Source organism: Siphateles boraxobius, unplaced genomic scaffold (genome assembly GCF_051911475.1).
Source record: "Siphateles boraxobius isolate OS27281-9 unplaced genomic scaffold, OSU_SipBor_1 109, whole genome shotgun sequence".
Classification (NCBI taxonomy): Eukaryota; Metazoa; Chordata; class Actinopteri; order Cypriniformes; family Leuciscidae; genus Siphateles; species Siphateles boraxobius.
Genome location: NW_027508710.1, coordinates 15,001 through 32,500, shown reverse-complemented (window position 1 = coordinate 32,500; position 17,500 = coordinate 15,001). Strand labels below are relative to the sequence as shown.

The following is a 17,500-nucleotide window of genomic DNA, read 5'->3' as shown; positions in this document are numbered from 1 at the left end:
AGACAGACAGATCATCAGACACACACACACTGAGACAGACAGATCATCAGACACACACACACACACACACACAGACAGACAGATGAGCTCATCAGACACACACACACACACACAAACACTGAGAGACAGACAGATCAGATCATCAGACACACATATACACACACTGAGAGACAGACAGATCATCAGACACACACACACACTGAGAGACAGACAGATCGGTTCATCAGACACACACACACACACACACACACTGAGAGACAGACAGATCATCAGACACACACACACACACACACTGAGAGACAGACAGACAGATCATCAGACACATACACACACACACACACACACACACACACACACACACACTGAGAGACAGACAGATCATCAGACAAACACACACACACACACTGAGAGACAGACAGACCATCAGACACACACACACACACACACACACTGAGAGATAGACAGATCAGTTCATCAGACAGACAGACACACACACACACTGAGAGACAGACAGATCAGTTCATCAGACAGACAGACACACACACACACACACACACACTGTTCAGTTCATCAGTTCATCAGACACACACTGATGGACAGACAGACAGACATACACACTGATGGACAGAGAGACAGACACATACACTGATGGTAAGACAGACAGTCAGACAGGCAGACACTGATGGACAGACAGACAGACACACTGATGGACAGACAGACAGACACTGATGGACAGACAGACAGACACACTGATGGACAGACAGACAGACACTGATGGACAGACAGACAGACAGACAGACACACACACACTGATGGACAGACAGACAGTCATACACACTGATGGACAGACAGACAGACACATACACTGATGATAAGACAGACAGTCAGACAGGCAGACACTGATGGATAGACAGACAGACACACTGATGGACAGACCGACAGACACACTGATGGACAGACAGACAGACATAATCTGATGGTCAGACAGACACTGACTGACAGACAGACAGACACTGATGGACAGACAGACAGACACTGATGGACAGACAGACAGACACTGATGGACAGACAGACAGACAGACAGACAGACAGAAACCGATGGACAGACAGCTCGACATCAGAGTTGATGGAGACGTGATCATCTCTTACCCTGAAGCAGGACGTGTGGCTGATGATGTTCAGCTCCTGTAAGATCATCTTCCCGTCTCCAGCGATGGGTTTCCCACAGACCGTACAGGCGTCGCGACTGCTGACCCTACAGAGAGATCTTACAGTACGCCGGATAATATAATAAACCTCTGATCATTAAGCTCATTAACCCCTGACCTGCTGGAGGACTGTAGTGTCTGTAGAGGCGAGCGTAGGGTCTGGGGTGCAGCGGGGATCTCAGTGTTAACAGTCCTGACCTGGGTTCTGATATCAGGAGAACACACAAGCACATGTACACAGATGAGTCTCTCTGACCATCAGTTTGTTCTGAATTATGAGTTATCATCATGTCTACACTACAAAAAATATTGGGTCATTTTTTTCTACCCAAATCCTAGGTTGAGCCTTTTAGGTAAGTTTTTGGGTTATTTTTTCAGTGTTTGTTTAGTGTAGTTTTTGTTTAACCAAGCTACTGGGTCAGACGTAACAACCAAATGTTTGTGTAGGTTTTGTGTAACCCAGCTCCTGGGTCAGATATAACAACCCATTGTTTGGGTAGTTTTTGTTTAACCCAGCTACTGGGTCAGATGCAACAACCCAATGTTTGGGTAGTTTTTGTCATAAATAACAACCCAGCGGTTGAGTTATTTATTGTGGCTTTTTGGAACCTCTTCAGGAGATGAAACAGTCCCTAACAGAAGTAATGATTTAAGTTATTCTGTAAACATTAATTCATGTTTGAAGTAAAAAAGAAAAAGCTAGCACTATAGTAACAATGAATCAACCCAGTATGATGGGTTAAATCAACCCATTATTCTCGGTAAAATAAACAACCCAATTTACTGGGTAAAATTAACCCAACATGTGTTCTGTCCTATATATTTACCCAGACTTTGGGTTGAAAACAACCCAGCGTTTTTTTAGCGTGTAGTGTATTACCCCTTTTCCACCAAAGCATTTTGAGAGCTGGTTCGGAGCCGGTGCCTACTCGCGAACCAGTTCTTTGTGTTTCGACAGCCCAAGAACCGTGGCCAGGAAAAGTGGTTCCAAAGCGGCACCAACTCTTTGCTGGACTAGAACCAGAGAACCGTTCTTTTACCACGTCATGCTCAGGTCGGGGGTGGGGGCGGGGTGACCAACAACACGACGGGAAAGGTTGTGACTGCCATTGATAAAAACACAGTGCTGGTAGAAAGATAGTCTTATCCCAATATAGGATCGCAAAGCCAGGAGAAATATTTGCAGAAAGACGATGTAGTCCGCCATTGTAATTGTTATGCTTAAAGTTGTCGCAAGCGTTTCAGGGAAAACTAAAGACGTATGGCGACGTACACAGTGACTTAACGACGTCGTTCGCTGGGCTCTCTAGTCAGTGGAAATTCAAACCGGTTCTGAAAAGGTTCACAAGTTGTACCAACTTTGAACCAGCACCAGTTCCGAACCAGTTCTTTTTTGGTGGAAAAGGGGTATATCATGTGAGCTGGGCATGAACTGATGTGGAGTGTGTTTATCACATGTGTGACGCTGATAACAGTGAAATCCTCAGTGTCTTAGGCCCTGTCCCAATACTCACACTAAGCCCTAAGGTCTTCCTTGAAGTGGACACTTGTTGAAAGTGCACTTAGGGGAGTAAAGTGTGCAAGGGCCCGAAGCTATGAAGAGCAGAATTGGAACAGTTTTGCACAAGTCACTATCTACGTCACTTCTGTTGGTAATGAAGCCCTTACTTTCAAATAACAAACTTGGCCATGTTAACTTATCCCTGGCTAGAGGCATTTCTGTGCCCGTGAATAGCCGCTCATTCTCGATAAAAGCAGTTTGATGCCATCAAGTAATACATTTATTTGTATAGCGCTTTTTATAGTAACTTCAATAGCAGTGGAGAAAGGCCACGAAATTTAAAAACACTACTTTTGTGTCACGAAATGTAGTTTTAAGAGTTTTTCAGTCGAGAATGTAGTTGTTTAAAGCTCAAATCTGTGGTTTATTTATAAAGATAGCGCCTATTAAAAAATTTGATCTGAAGTTTTCGGAGTAGTGAGATCCAGGCGATGACCGGGCGCTCAGCGCTTACGTAAAACCTTGTTTATAGTCGACGCGTCCGCAAGAGCGCGCGCGGCAAAAGTGACGTCAGTACGGTGTGGGCGGTCGTGCGCGTTGGGTGCGCAAGACCCCATTTCGCCTGGCGGTGTGCATGGCACTTTTTATAACTTCGCGGCGCCGCATCCGAAGATGAACGACTTCGAGCCGAATCTGGCCGAACTGGTACATCTGTACCAGCATGTTTATATGATCCTTCTATACCCAGAGACATTTGCATTGATGGGCGACCATAAAAGCCTCTCATTTTGTGAGACCCAGTTTGCACTTGTCTAAGGTAACTGCTTACATTTACAAAATAAGCCTACAATAGCAGAAGTAAGCCCTGCTGATGAAATTAAGGTTTAAACACTCTTCAATAAGGCTTCAGTTGTTTAACTAGTTTACATGCAGTGAAAGTACAATAAACCTAGGCTACTGCATTTATTACTCTTTTTATATGAATCAGCAAGTAATAAACTACTAATAAACGGAAAACTACTTCCATCACTGCTGATTCCTGGTGGTTTAGAGGAGAATTCTCAGAGTCGCCCCCTGGCGTTTCACAGAATAGCACAACGGCGAGCGCGTCCAGTATAAACGCCTCGTCCGTTTGGGGAGGTGCGCGCGCAGTAAGCGGAGACTCGCGCTCGTGCGGACGCGTCGAGTATCCAAGGCTTAACCCGCCTGGAACAGCCCTTCTGACGTTTGCCAGGCACTATAGCGATTACCCATAAAACGTGCTTTGAACCAATCGGATTGCTTGGGTCCTAAGCTGAGACCCAATATTTCAGTGGTACCCAACACTTCACCACACCGGCTTCACAAACGAGTTTTCCCGCTGCCGACCAGCACCATAGCAACCGTTTGCTCCCCCATTGTTTAGCTCTTCGAAACGATATTGGGACAGGGCCTTACTGTGACCGCGCTCTTGCAGACAGTGAGGAGTCAGCGAGATCCTCCAGTGGAGCGCTGAGGGGAAACACATGAAGAAGATCTCAGGTGAGGTAAACGAGGTACAGGTCAGGTGTGCAGCAGATTTACCTGGGAGTCTGAGAGCCGTAGTGTGTGTTCAGGCTCACGGCTGACGGAGAATACCTGACATCAACACAAACATTACATTATCACACACTAAAGCATTAAAGTACATGTACTTAGTTACTGTACTTATGTATCTTTTTGGCTACTTTGTAGTTTTATTGAGTATCAAATATATTAAAATCAAATGATAATTTTCACTGGCGTCTCTGAGGCGTTGAGGACTAGTGCATCTGTGAGTGAAATACTGAAGTACTGTTGAAATCTGATACTATAGGACTTTTACTCGAAGTCGTATCGGAATTAGTGAGTCGTAACTTGTAATGGAGTCATGTTCACTATACGGTATCTGTGCTTTAATGGTTCTCCGGGACTCTTTACACCTCTGTCATCACGCGTGTGACGGCTTGAGATGGAAATGTTTTCCAAGTTCATGTTTTGATCTTATTGTTTAATTCCTCTTTCTTCGCACTGAGTAACGCGTGCGGTTCTCGTACCTCGAGCTCAGACTCTCGTCCAGCGCTGAAGATGTTCTAGTGTTCGTGACGGTCGTCCTGTTTGATGGAGAGAATAATCAGAGACCCTGAAGCAACATCAGGTGTGTGTGTGTGTGTGTGTGTGTGTGAGTGAGACACTTACTGAGACTGAGACGGTGTCGAGGACTTCAGTGTAGACACAGACACACTTTCACTCCTGAGAACAGAGAACAACATCAGGTGTGTGTGTGTGTGTGTGTGTGTGTGTGTGTGTGAGTGTGTGTGAGACACTTACTGAGACTGAAACGGTGTCGAGGACTTCAGTGTAGACCCAGACACACTTTCACTCCTGAGAACAGAGAAAAACATCAGGTGTGTGTGTGTTTGTGTGTTTGTGTGTGTGTGTGTGTGTGTGTGTGTGTGTGTGTGTGAGTGTGTGTGAGACACTTACTGAGACTGAAACGGTGTAGAGGACTTCACTGTAGACACAGACACACTTTCACCCCTGAGAACAGAGAACATCATCAGGTGTGTTTGTGTGTGTGTTTGTGAGTGTGTGTGTGAGTCTGTGGGAGTGTGTTTGTGTGTGAGTGTGTGTGAGACACTTACTGAGACTGAAACGGTGTAGAGGACTTCACTGTAGACACAGACACACTTTCACTCCTGAGAACAGAGAACAACATCAGGTGTGTGTGTGTTTGTGTGTGTGTGTGTGTGTGTGTGTGTGTGTGTGTGTGTGTGTGTGTGTGTGTGTGTGAGAGTGTGTGTGTGTGTGTGTGTGAGACACTTACTGAGACTGAAACGGTGTAGAGGACTTCACTGTAGACACAGACACACTTTCACTCCTGAGAACAGAGAACATCATCAGGTGTGGGTGTGTGTGTTTGTGTTTGTGTGTGTGTGTGTGTGTGTGTGTGTGTGTGAGTGTGTGTGTGTGAGTGTGAGTGTGTGTGAGACACTTACTGAGACTGAAACGGTGTCGAGGACTTCAGTGTAGACACAGACACACTTTCACTCCTGAGAACAGAGAACATCATCAGGTGTGTGTGTGTGTGTGTGTTTGTGAGTGTGTGTGTGAGTCTGTGGGAGTGTGTTTGTGTGTGAGTGCGTGTGTGTGTGTGTGTGTGAGACACTTACTGAGACTGAGACGGTGTCGAAGACTTCACTGTAGACACAGACACACTTTCACTCCTGAGAACAGAGAACAACATCAGGTGTGTGTGTGTGTGTGTGTGTGTGTGTGTGTGTGTGTGTGTGTGTGTGAGACACTTACTGAGACTGAGACGGTGTCGAAGACTTCACTGTAGACACAGACACACTTTCACTCCTGAGAACAGAGAACAACATCAGGTGTGTGTGTGTGTGTGTGTGTGTGTGTGTGTGTGTGTGTGAGTGAGACACTTACTGAGACTGAGACGGTGTCGAGGACTTCAGTGTAGACACAGACACACTTTCACTCCTGAGAACAGAGAACAACATCAGGTGTGAGTGAGTGTGAGTTTTAGTGTGTGTGTGTGAGTGTGTGTGTGAGTGTGTGTGTGTGTGTGTGATTGTGCGTGTGTGTGTGTGTGTGTGTGTGTGTGTGTGTGTGTGTGTGTGTGTGTGTGTGTGTGTGTGTGTGTGAGTGTGTGTGTGTGAGTGTGAGACACTTACTGAGACTGAGACTGTGTCGAGGACTTCAGTGTAGACAAGGACACACTTTCACTCCTGAGAACAGAGAACAACATTAGGAGTGTTTTGGTGATTCGCGCGCGTGTGTGTGTGTGTGTGTGTGTGTGTGTGTGTGTGTGTGTGTGTGTGTGTGTGTGTGTGTGTGTGTGTGTGTGTGTGTGTGTGAGTGTGTGTGTGTGTGTGTGGAGGATGAATCTCACCGGGTCGAGCTCTTCACGGGACTGGAGACAGAGGAACTCTTCACATCGCTGAGGAATGAAGAAACACATCAGAACTTCAGATGCTCCTCATCAGTGATGTGTGTAACTCATTTACAAGTAACTTGAGTCACGTAATCAGATTACTTTTTCAAGTAACTAGTGAAGTAATGCATTACTTTTAAAAATTACTATAAAATACCTGAGTTAATTTTTTCAAATAAGTAGCGCAAATCACTTTGTTTTCCCATTTACTGACTGACAGCTCTCCTGTCCTCATGCAGAGACAAATCGAAGTGCAGAGGAGGTGTGTGTGTGTGTGTGTGTGTGTGTGTGTGTGTGTGTGTGTGTGTGTGTGTGTGTGTGTGTGTGTGTGTGTGTGTGTGTGTGTGTAAACATGATGGTTATTGTAGCTCTAGACTACATGTTAGTGCATTTACTCACATCACTTGCACAAAAAAGATTTAAACTACCTCTACTGTACTCTACTGCACTCTACCTCTACTGTACTCTATCTCTACTGTACTCTACCTCTACTGTACTCTACTGTACTCTACCTTTACTGTACTCTACCTCTACTGTACTCTACTGCACTCTACCTCTACTGTACTCTATCTCTACTGTACTCTACTGCACTCTACCTTTACTGTACTCTACCTCTACTGTACACTACTGTACTCTACCTTTACTGTACTCTACCTCTACTGTACTCTACTGCACTCTACCTCTACTGTACTCTACCTCTACTGTACACTACTGTACTCTACCTTTACTGTACTCTACCTCTACTGTACTCTACTGCACTCTACCTCTACTGTACTCTATCTCTACTGTACTCTACCTCTACTGTACACTACTGTACTCTACCTTTACTGTACTCTACCTCTACTGTACTCTACTGCACTCTACCTCTACTGTACTCTACCTCTACTGCACTCTACCTCTACTGTACTCTATCTCTACTGTACTCTACCTCTACTGTACACTACTGTACTCTACCTTTACTGTACTCTACCTCTACTGTACTCTACTGCACTCTACCTCTACTGTACTCTATCTCTACTGTACTCTACCTCTACTGTACACTACTGTACTCTACCTTTACTGTACTCTACCTCTATTGTACTCTATCTCTACTGTACTCTACTTAACTCTACCTCTACTGTACTCTACTTAACTCTACCTCTACTGTACTCTACTTTACTCTACCTCTACTGTACTCTACTTTACTCTACCTCTACTGTACACTACTGTACTCTACTCTACCTCTACTGTACTCTACCTAACTCTACCTCTACTGTACTCTACTGCACTCTACCTCTACTGTACTCTACTGCACTCTACCTCTACTGCACTCTACCTCTACTGTACTCTACTCTACCTCTACTGTACTCTACTCTACCTCTACTGTACACTACTGTACTCTACTCTACCTCTACTGTACTCTACTTAACTCTACCTCTACTGTACTCTACTGCACTCTACCTCTACTGCACTCTACCTCTACTGTACTCTACTCTACCTCTACTGTACTCTACTGCACTCTACCTCTACTGTACTCTACTTAACTCTACCTCTACTGTACACTACTTAAATCTACCTCTACTGTACACTACTTAAATCTACCTCTACTGTACTCTACTTAACTCTACCTCTACTGTACACTACTTAAATCTACCTCTACTGTACTCTACTTAACTCTACCTCTACTGTACTCTACCTCTACTGTACTCTACTCTACCTCTGCTGTACTCTACCTCTACTTTACTCTACCTCTACTGTACTCTATCTCAACTGTACTCTACTTTACTCTACCTCTACTGTACTCTACCTCTACTGTACACTGCTGTACTCTACCTCTACTGTACTCTACCTCTACTGTACTCTATCTCAACTGTACTCTATCTCAACTGTACTCTACTTTACTCTATCTCTACTGTACTCTACCTCTACTGTACTGTACTTTACTCTACCTCTACTGCACTCTACCTCTACTGTACTCTACTTAACTCTACCTTTACTGTACTCTACTCTACCTCTACTGTACTCTACTTAACTCTACCTCAACTGTACTCTACTCTACCTCTACTGTACTCTACCTCTACTGTACTCTATCTCAACTGTACTCTACTTTACTCTACCTCTACTGTACTCTACCTCTACTGTACTCTACTTTACCTCTACTGTACTCTACTTTACTCTACCTCTACTGCACTCTACCTCTACTGTACTCTACTTTACCTCTACTGCACTCTACTCTACCTCTACTGCACTCTACCTCTACTGTACTCTACTTTACTCTACCTCTACTGCACTCTACCTCTACTGTACTCTATCTCTACTCTACCTCTACTGTACTCTACCTCTACTGTACTCTACTTTACTCTACCTCTACTGTACTCTACCTCTACTGCACTCTACTGTACTCTGCCTCTACTGTACTCTACTTAACTCTACCTCTACTGTACTCTGCCTCTACTGTACTCTACCTCTACTGTACTCTGCCTCTACTGTACTCTACCTCTACTGTACACTACTGTACTCTACCTTTACTGTACTCTACCTCTACTGTACTCTAACTCTACTGTACACTACTTTACTCTACCACTATTGTACTCTACCTCTACTGTACTCTACTTAACTCTACTTTTACTGTACTCTACCTCTACTGTACTCTACCTCTACTTTACACTACTGTACTCTACTCTACCCCTACTGTACTCTACCTCTACTGTACACTACTGTACTCTACCTCTACTGTACTCTACCTCTACTGTACACTACTTTACTCTACCTCTACTGTACTCTACTTAACTCTACCTCTACTGCACTCTACTGTACTCTACCTCTACTGTACTCTACCTCTACTGTACTCGACTTTCCTCTATCTCTACTGTACTCTACTTAACTCTACCTCTACTGTATTCTACCTCTACTGTACACTACTGCACTCTACTGTAGTCTACTCTACCTCTACTGTATTCTGCCTCTACTGTACTCTAATTTGCTCTGCCTCTACTGTACACTAGTGTACTCTACCTCTACTGTACTCTACCTTTACTGTACTCTACCTCTACTGTACTCTAACTCTACTGTACACTACTGTACTCTACCTCCACTTTACTCTACCTCTACTGTACTCTACCTCTACCGTACTCTACCTCTACTGTACACTACTTTACTCTACCTTTACTGTACACTACTGTACTCTACCTCTACTGCACTCTACTTTACTCTACCTCTACTGCACTCTACCTCTAGTGTATTCTACTTTACTCTACCTCTACTGTACTCTACCTCTACTGTACTCTCTGTACTGTACTCTAATTTGCTCTACCTCTACTGTACTCTACCTCGACTTTACACTACTTTACTCCCCCTCTACTGTACTCTACCTCTACTGCACTCTACCTCTACTGTACTCTACTTTACTCTACCTCTACTGCACTCTACCTCTACTGTACTCTACTTTACTCTACCTCTACTGTACTCTACTTAACTCTACCTTTACTGTACTCTACTCTACCTCTACCTCTACTGTACTCTACTCTACCTCTACTGTACTCTATCTCAACTGTACTCTACTTTACTCTACCTCTACTGTACTCTACCTCTAATGTACTCTACCTCTACTGCACTCTACTTTACTCTACCTCTACTGTACTCTACCTCTACTGTACTCTACTGCACTCTACCTCTACTGTACTCTACTTTACTCTACCTCTACTGCACTCTACTTTACTCTACCTCTACTGCACTCTACCTCTACTGTACTCTACTTTACTCTACCTCTACTGCACTCTACCTCTACTGTACTCTACTTTACTCTACCTCTACGTAACTCTACCTCTACTGTACTCTACCTCTACTGTACTCTACTCTACCTCTACTGTACTCTACCTCTACTTTACTCTACCTCTGCTGTACTCTATCTCTACTCTACCTCTACTGTACTCTACTTTACTCTACCTCTACTGTACTCTACTCTACCTCTACAGTACTCTACCTCTACTGCACTCTACTGTACTCTGCCTCTACTGTACTCTACTTAACTCTACCTCTACTGTACTCTACTTAACTCTACCTCTACTGTACTCTACTGTACTCTGCCTCTACTGTACTCTACCTCTACTGTACTCTACTTAACTCTACCTCTACTGTACTCTACCTCTACTGTACTCTACCTCTACTGTACACTACTGTACTCTACCTTTACTGTACTCTACCTTTACTGTACTCTACCTCTACTGTACTCTAACTCTACTGTACACTACTTTACTCTACCACTAATGTACTCTACCTCTACTGTACTCTACTTAACTCTACCTTTACTGTACTCTACCTCTACTGTACTCTACCTCTACTGTACACTACTGTACTCTACTCTACCCCTACTGTACTCTACCTCTACTGTACTCTACCTCTACTGTACACTACTGTACTCTACCTCTACTGTACATTACTTTACTCTACCTCTACTGTACTCTACTTAACTCTACCTCTACTGTATTCTACCTCTACTGTACACTACTGCACTCTACTGTAGTCTACTCTACCTCTACTGTACTCTGCCTCTACTGGACTCTAATTTGCTCTGCCTCTACTGTACACTACTGTACTCTACCTCTACTGTACTCTACCTTTACTGTGCTCTACCTCTACTGTACTCTAACTCTACTGTACACTACTGTACGCTACCTTTACTGTACACTACTGTACTCTACCTTTACTGTACTCTACCTCTACTGTACACTACTGTACTCTACCTTTACTGTACACTACTGTACTCTACTGTACTCTAACTCTACTGTACACTACTGTACTCTACCTCTACTTTACTCTACCTCTACTGTACTCTACCTCTACCGTACTCTACCTCTACTGTGCAGTACTGTACTCTACCTTTACTGTACACTACTGCACTCTACCTTTACTGTACTCTACCTCTACTGTACACTACTGTACTCTACATTTACTGTACTCTACCTCTACTGTACTCTACTGTACTCTAACTCTACTGTACACTACTTTACTCTACCACTAATGTACTCTACCTCTACTGTACTCTACTTAACTCTACCTTTACTGTACTCTACCTCTACTGTACTCTACCTCTACTGTACACTACTGTACTGTACTCTACCTCTACTGTACTCTACCTCTACTGTACACTACTGTACTCTACCTCTACTGTACTCTACCTCTACTGTACACTACTGTACTCTACCTCTACTGTACTCTACCTCTACTGTACACTACTTTACTCTACCTCTACTGTACTCTACCTCTACTGTACACTACTGTACTCTACCTTTACTGTACACTACTGTACTGTACTCTACCTCTACTGTACTCTACCTCTACTGTACACTACTGTACTCTACCTCTACTGTACTCTACCTCTACTGTACACTACTTTACTCCACCTCTACTGTACTCTACCTCTACTGTACTCTACCTTTACTGTACTCTAACTCTACTGTACACTAATGTACTCTACCTCTACTGTACTCTACTCTACCTCTACTGTACTCTACCTCTACTTTACCTCTACTGTTCTCTATCTCTACTTTACTCTACCTCTACTTTACTCTACCTCTACTGTACTCTACTCTACCTCTACTGTAGAGTAGTAGAGGTAGAGATAGAGTACAGTACTGTACTCTACCTCTACTGCACTCTACCTCTACTGTACTCTACCTCTACTGATCTCTACTGTACACTACTGCACTCTACCTCTACTGTACTCTTCCTCTACTGTACTCTACTTAACTCTACCTCTACTGTACTCTACCTCTACTGTACTCTACTTTACTCTACCTCTACTGTACTCTCTCTACTGTACTCTAATTTGCTCTACCTCTACTGTACTCTACCTCTACTGTACTCTACTTTACTCCCCCTCTACTGTACTCTACCTATACTGTACTCTACTGTACTTTACCTCTACCGTACCTCTACTGTACTTTACCTCTACCGTACCTCTACTGTACACTACTGTACTCTACCTCTACTGTACTCTACTGTACTTTACCTCTACCGTACCTCTACTGTACTCTACTGTACTTTACCTCTACCGTACCTCTACTGTACTCTACCTCTACTGTACTTTACCTCTACCGTACCTCTACTGTACTCTACCACTAATGTACTCTACTGGACTCTACCTTTACTGTACTCTACCTCTACTGTACTCTACCTCTACTGTACTCTACCACTAATGTACTCTACTGTACTCTACCTCTACTGAACCTCTACTGTACTCTACCACTAATGTACTCTACTGTACTCTACCTCTACTGTACACGCGTGAATCTGCATTTCCTTCAGCCTGAGGATCATTATTTCACTTTTGGTGTGAAAGGGTCTTTACATTTGCCCAAAAAAAAAAAATTTGTTATAAAAAAAACAAGCCAGCCCAGGTGAAAAAAGTAATGCAAAAGTAACGTAACGCATTTCTTTTCTAAAAAATTATGTAAGTAACACAATATTGTAATGCATTACTTTTCCCAGTAACTTTCCCCAACACTGCTCGTCATTAACATCTGGATCTGACAGAAAATATCTTACGTTGAAGTGGCTGTGACTGTAGCTGCTGACGGCGAGACGCTGTCACACACACACACACACACACACACACACACACACACACACACACACACACACACACACTGTCAGACTCCAGCTTATCTTTGACTAAAGATCAGAGATTCACACACGTTTAACAGACTCACGTCACAGACGATGGTGGTCCAGCGCTGATGCTCTTATTCAATCTGTGCAACACAATAACATACAAATCAACACCTGAACAGAACTGCAGAAACACTGAACTCATTTACTGAACTACACACTAGCAAATCTCGGCTGAAAAGCATTATTCATATTCATTTGACGTCTCCCAAACTGGGATTCATGAGTTGATGAAAAGCTATTTATTTATTAAATCATAAAACATTTGAATAATTGTATAAAACAATCTATAATAAAACATATAAAACGATGATTTTTTACATGCATGTCATGTGACCATTTACTGAGATTAACATCAGAGAACTGTGAACATGTGAATGCGTCATCATATTATTGAAATATTAAATGAAATCTTCAAGAACAGGTTTATGAATCACTGATTACAGATCTCACTCGACTCACCCATTGGTAGTTTGAGACGCGGTGAGCTCTGGAGACTTCTCACCGAACGATGGTTTAACGGGGCTTAACCTGTCACACACACACACACACACACACACACACACGAACACGTCAACACAACTCGACAGGTGTTCACAGTCACACGTGTGTTCCAGGTATGACACAGATGTTTATATGTTTCTGAAAGAGTCTCTTCTGCTCACCAAGGCTGTGTTTAATTGATCAAAAATGCAGTAAAGTTGTGAAATAAAATTCCAATGTAGATCATCTGTTTTCTATGTGAATATATAGTAAAGTGTAATTTATATCCTGTGATCAAAGCTGAATTTTCAGCATCATTACTCCAGTCTTCAGTGTCACATGATCCTTCAGAAATCACTATAATATGATGATTTGATGCTCAAGAAACACATTTATGATTATTATCAATGTTGAAAACAGTTTCATATTTTTGTGGAAACTGTGATACATTTTATTTATTTTTAAATACAGCATTTATTTGAAATAGTATCTTTTATAATATTATAAATGTCTTTACTGTCACTTTTGATCAATTTAACCATTGATCAATTCATCATTGATGAATAAAAGTATACATTTATTGTAAAAATTCTTTTAAAAATCTATTTTACCCCCAACTTTTGAGTGTATGTTCAGAACGTTAAATTATGACAATAATTTATCAATGTTCTCTGAATGTAAAAAAAAAAAAAAAATGTAATGCTTTAAAAACTTTTTTTTTCTTGGTCATGTAAACGTTACGGGAAAATTACATTGTGTGATTCTTCCAACATTATGGAAACATTTCTTTTGAATGTTCTCTGAACGTTCTGAAACAAGTAGTAACGTTTACAAAACGTTAGACAAACTAGCAACTGAAACATTTAAGAAAAACGTTCCATGAATGATGTATTAATAATATTTTTGTGCTAACATTGTGAGAACATTATAAAAGACCAGATACTTTGAACAAACGTTACTTTGAGAGAACCTCATCTAAAATTTCCGTTTGCTGCTGTCCCTGTCTCTACAGAACAAAAGTAGGAATCATGTAATGAAAATGATGCCCAAAACCCCGCCCTCACTGTGACGTAGGCCAATCAGGTGACGCGCTCGAAAACGCCCTCTGTTTGTGGCCCCGCCCATTGATCTGGTCACTCCCATGTCTCTATATGATGTCTATGTCCTGTGGAGTCGACCAGACACCGCCGCTGCTGACTGCACTTTTTGAACACTGATCTGCGCTGTGAGATCCCCTGGGATTGCAGATGGTTTCCTTCGGGAAATAAAGCGTGACCTGGCCAAATGCTTCACAATGTTCCCAAGAACCAAGGTTTGTTTATTCTCACATCCTGCTTGATATACAACCACTGATAAACATATTCGGTTTTGGTGTAAAAAAAAAAAAAACTATTTGAGTGTGGATTAGAACCATACCCTCTGACACGCTTGGCAAAATTCAAACACTGGACCATTAATGAGCACAGTAAAAATTCTTGGACCTAATAATATAGGCTAAACTAGTACATCTCATTAAAACAATGATAGGAAATCTTGTTATGACTTAATAATAAATAAATACAAATGGAATTTAGTTCAAATATATCAATAGTGTTCACTCAGGGGTCGGTTTCACAAAGATAGACTTTGACTACGGCTTAGATATAGTAGATAGTCAGACTTCAGATCGACATCTAAATCAGACCGTTGCATAAAGCACTCAAGACTCTGACTATCTTAAGTAGGACTACACTGCAATGCATTCTGGGTAAAATAAGACACTTTTCAAAACAAAAAACATGGCGGATCGAGTAAGCGCATTCAACCGCTCAGTGCAGTTTACCCCAGCGGAAAACGTGTGTGTTGGAGGAGTGTAACAGTTACAAGCACATTTTACTTGGAAAATTTAGTCGAGAATGTAGTAACAAGAAGAAATGTTTAATTTGGGAAAAGATACTACGACAGTTAACAGCGTTAATCCGAGCGTTGAGCGGAGCGTTAAAGACGTACAGAAAAGAAAAGTCCTCATTATTATATTTCCAGTATTACTGCGGTCCCTAAAAACCCTTTCCCTCCTCATAGCTCTCTCCATAACGCCGTCAGCAAACCACAGATTATGAGCATTTTTCCTTTTCTTTTGGCTGTTTGCACTGTAACTGAGTGTTGCTGATGGTTGCCAAGGTGACAGAGTCTTAGACCTGGGTTAGCCTGGACGTAAGGGTCTAATTTTTTTGGTCTAAATTAAGTCAGTCTTTATTTTTGTGAAACAGTCTAGCTTGCATTAGACTAGTCTATGAGCAAATTTTAGATTTATCTAACACTATAGACCGGTCTAAAATAGCTTTGTGAAACCGGCCCCAGAACACCCTAGCAACCGTTTAGAGCCACATAGAAACCATATCGCTATAGAAGCCATATTTCATCCTCACAATATTTACTCACACTTTGCTGGTGTTTGCGCCAGAGAAGACGCGCGCGGTGAAGCTGGATGTGTTGGGAGTCTTGAGCACCGGATTCCTGCAACAGAGTCTCACATTAAACAGATTCACACACGTCTGAAGCTTCTAGCATGTGTGTGTGAAGAGCGTCTGATCTCACTTGGCAGGGACCGGAGGTTTGGGAGCCGGAGCCGGAGCCGGTGGCGGGACGATCGCAGCGATGCTCGTGTTCACCGGCGCGGGGCTGAGGGACCACAGAACAGCCAACTCACCTTTATTATACTGCGCTTTTTACAACACAGATAGTTTCAAAGCAGCTTTATAGTGATAATTGGAAAATAATGACACAAAGTTTGTTTCTAGAAGAGAATAGTCCAGTTTAAATGTGAAATATCATGAAAATCTGCTATGATCGGGTCCCGCTGCTTCTACACAGAAAACGTGAAAAGTGAAACGCAGTAACTTTGTTCTGTTAAATCTTTCTCTGAAAGCATGTCAAAAAATAAACTGGTCAGATTTCTCTCCTTCTGACGTATGAAGAGGACCTTATTATAATATTACCGGCCCTTAATCTGCACGTTTATAATATTACCGGCTCTTAATCTGCACGTTTATAATATTACCGGCTCTTAATCTGCTCGTTTATAATATTACCGGCTCTTACGTTTATAATATTACCGGCCCTTAATCTGCACGTTTATAATATTACCGGCTCTTAATCTGCACGTTTATAATATTACCGGCCCTTAATCTGCACGTTTATAATATTACCGGCCCTTAATCTGCACGTTTATAATATTACCGGCCCTTAATCTGCACGTTTATAATATTACCGGCCCTTAATCTGCACGTTTATAATATTACCGGCCCTTAATCTGCACGTTTATAATATTACCGGCCCTTAATCTGCTCGTTTATAATATTACCGGCTCTTAATCTGCACGTTTATAATATTACCGGCCCTTAATCTGCACGTTTATAATATTACCGGCCCTTAATCTGCACGTTTATAATATTACCGTCCCTTTATCTGACCGTTTATAATATTACCGGCCCTTAATCTGCACGTTTATAATATTACGGGCCCTTAATCTGCACGTTTATAATATTACCGGCTCTTAATCTGCACGTTTATAATATTACCGGCTCTTAATCTGCACGTTTATAATATTACCGGCTCTTAATCTGCACGTTTATAATATTACCGGCTCTCAATCTGCACGTTTATAATATTACCGGCTCTTAATCTGCACGTTTATAATATTACCGGCTCTTAATCTGCACGTTTATAATATTA

At 42.2% G+C, this 17,500-nt stretch overlaps 1 protein-coding gene and 1 long non-coding RNA gene across 15 annotated transcripts in view; both read right to left on the bottom strand.

Moving 5' to 3' along the window:
* LOC143756695 (uncharacterized) overlaps window positions 1-17,500 on the bottom strand; it is a 25,025-nt gene that overhangs the window by 2,114 nt on the left and 5,411 nt on the right. For 2 of the 9 annotated variants that reach the window (XM_077247335.1, XM_077247325.1), the window contains exons 6-26: window positions 16,364-16,447; window positions 16,208-16,282; window positions 13,766-13,834; window positions 13,345-13,386; window positions 13,181-13,219; window positions 6,614-6,661; window positions 6,396-6,449; window positions 6,148-6,201; window positions 6,016-6,069; window positions 5,880-5,933; window positions 5,706-5,759; window positions 5,534-5,587; window positions 5,352-5,405; window positions 5,194-5,247; window positions 5,038-5,091; window positions 4,906-4,959; window positions 4,764-4,820; window positions 4,273-4,326; window positions 4,147-4,200; window positions 1,327-1,413; window positions 1,150-1,255 (exon numbers count right to left, since the gene is read on the bottom strand). In XM_077247335.1, coding sequence (XP_077103450.1) covers window positions 1,150-1,255; window positions 1,327-1,413; window positions 4,147-4,200; window positions 4,273-4,326; window positions 4,764-4,820; window positions 4,906-4,959; window positions 5,038-5,091; window positions 5,194-5,247; window positions 5,352-5,405; window positions 5,534-5,587; window positions 5,706-5,759; window positions 5,880-5,933; window positions 6,016-6,069; window positions 6,148-6,201; window positions 6,396-6,449; window positions 6,614-6,661; window positions 13,181-13,219; window positions 13,345-13,386; window positions 13,766-13,834; window positions 16,208-16,282; window positions 16,364-16,447 — 1,255 coding nt within the window. The remainder of the gene's footprint in view (window positions 1-1,149; window positions 1,256-1,326; window positions 1,414-4,146; window positions 4,201-4,272; window positions 4,327-4,763; window positions 4,821-4,905; window positions 4,960-5,037; window positions 5,092-5,193; window positions 5,248-5,351; window positions 5,406-5,533; window positions 5,588-5,705; window positions 5,760-5,879; window positions 5,934-6,015; window positions 6,070-6,147; window positions 6,202-6,395; window positions 6,450-6,613; window positions 6,662-13,180; window positions 13,220-13,344; window positions 13,387-13,765; window positions 13,835-16,207; window positions 16,283-16,363; window positions 16,448-17,500) is intronic. The other 7 variants (XM_077247351.1, XM_077247343.1, XM_077247361.1 and 4 more) reach the window with 7 other exon arrangements.
* On the bottom strand, window positions 7,090-10,388 carry LOC143756693 (uncharacterized). Of its 6 annotated transcripts, none has more exons than XR_013210310.1 (6): window positions 10,222-10,388; window positions 9,000-9,077; window positions 7,903-7,938; window positions 7,494-7,535; window positions 7,310-7,419; window positions 7,090-7,219 (listed from the first exon to the last, which is right to left on the bottom strand). It is a non-coding gene; the product is annotated as an uncharacterized LOC143756693 (long non-coding RNA). The 6 variants fall into 6 exon arrangements; XR_013210309.1 differs by having other exon boundaries at window positions 7,125-7,183; window positions 7,300-7,419; XR_013210315.1 differs by lacking the exons at window positions 7,090-7,219; window positions 7,310-7,419; window positions 7,494-7,535 and adding an exon at window positions 7,573-7,661 and having other exon boundaries at window positions 7,903-7,954; window positions 8,958-9,077.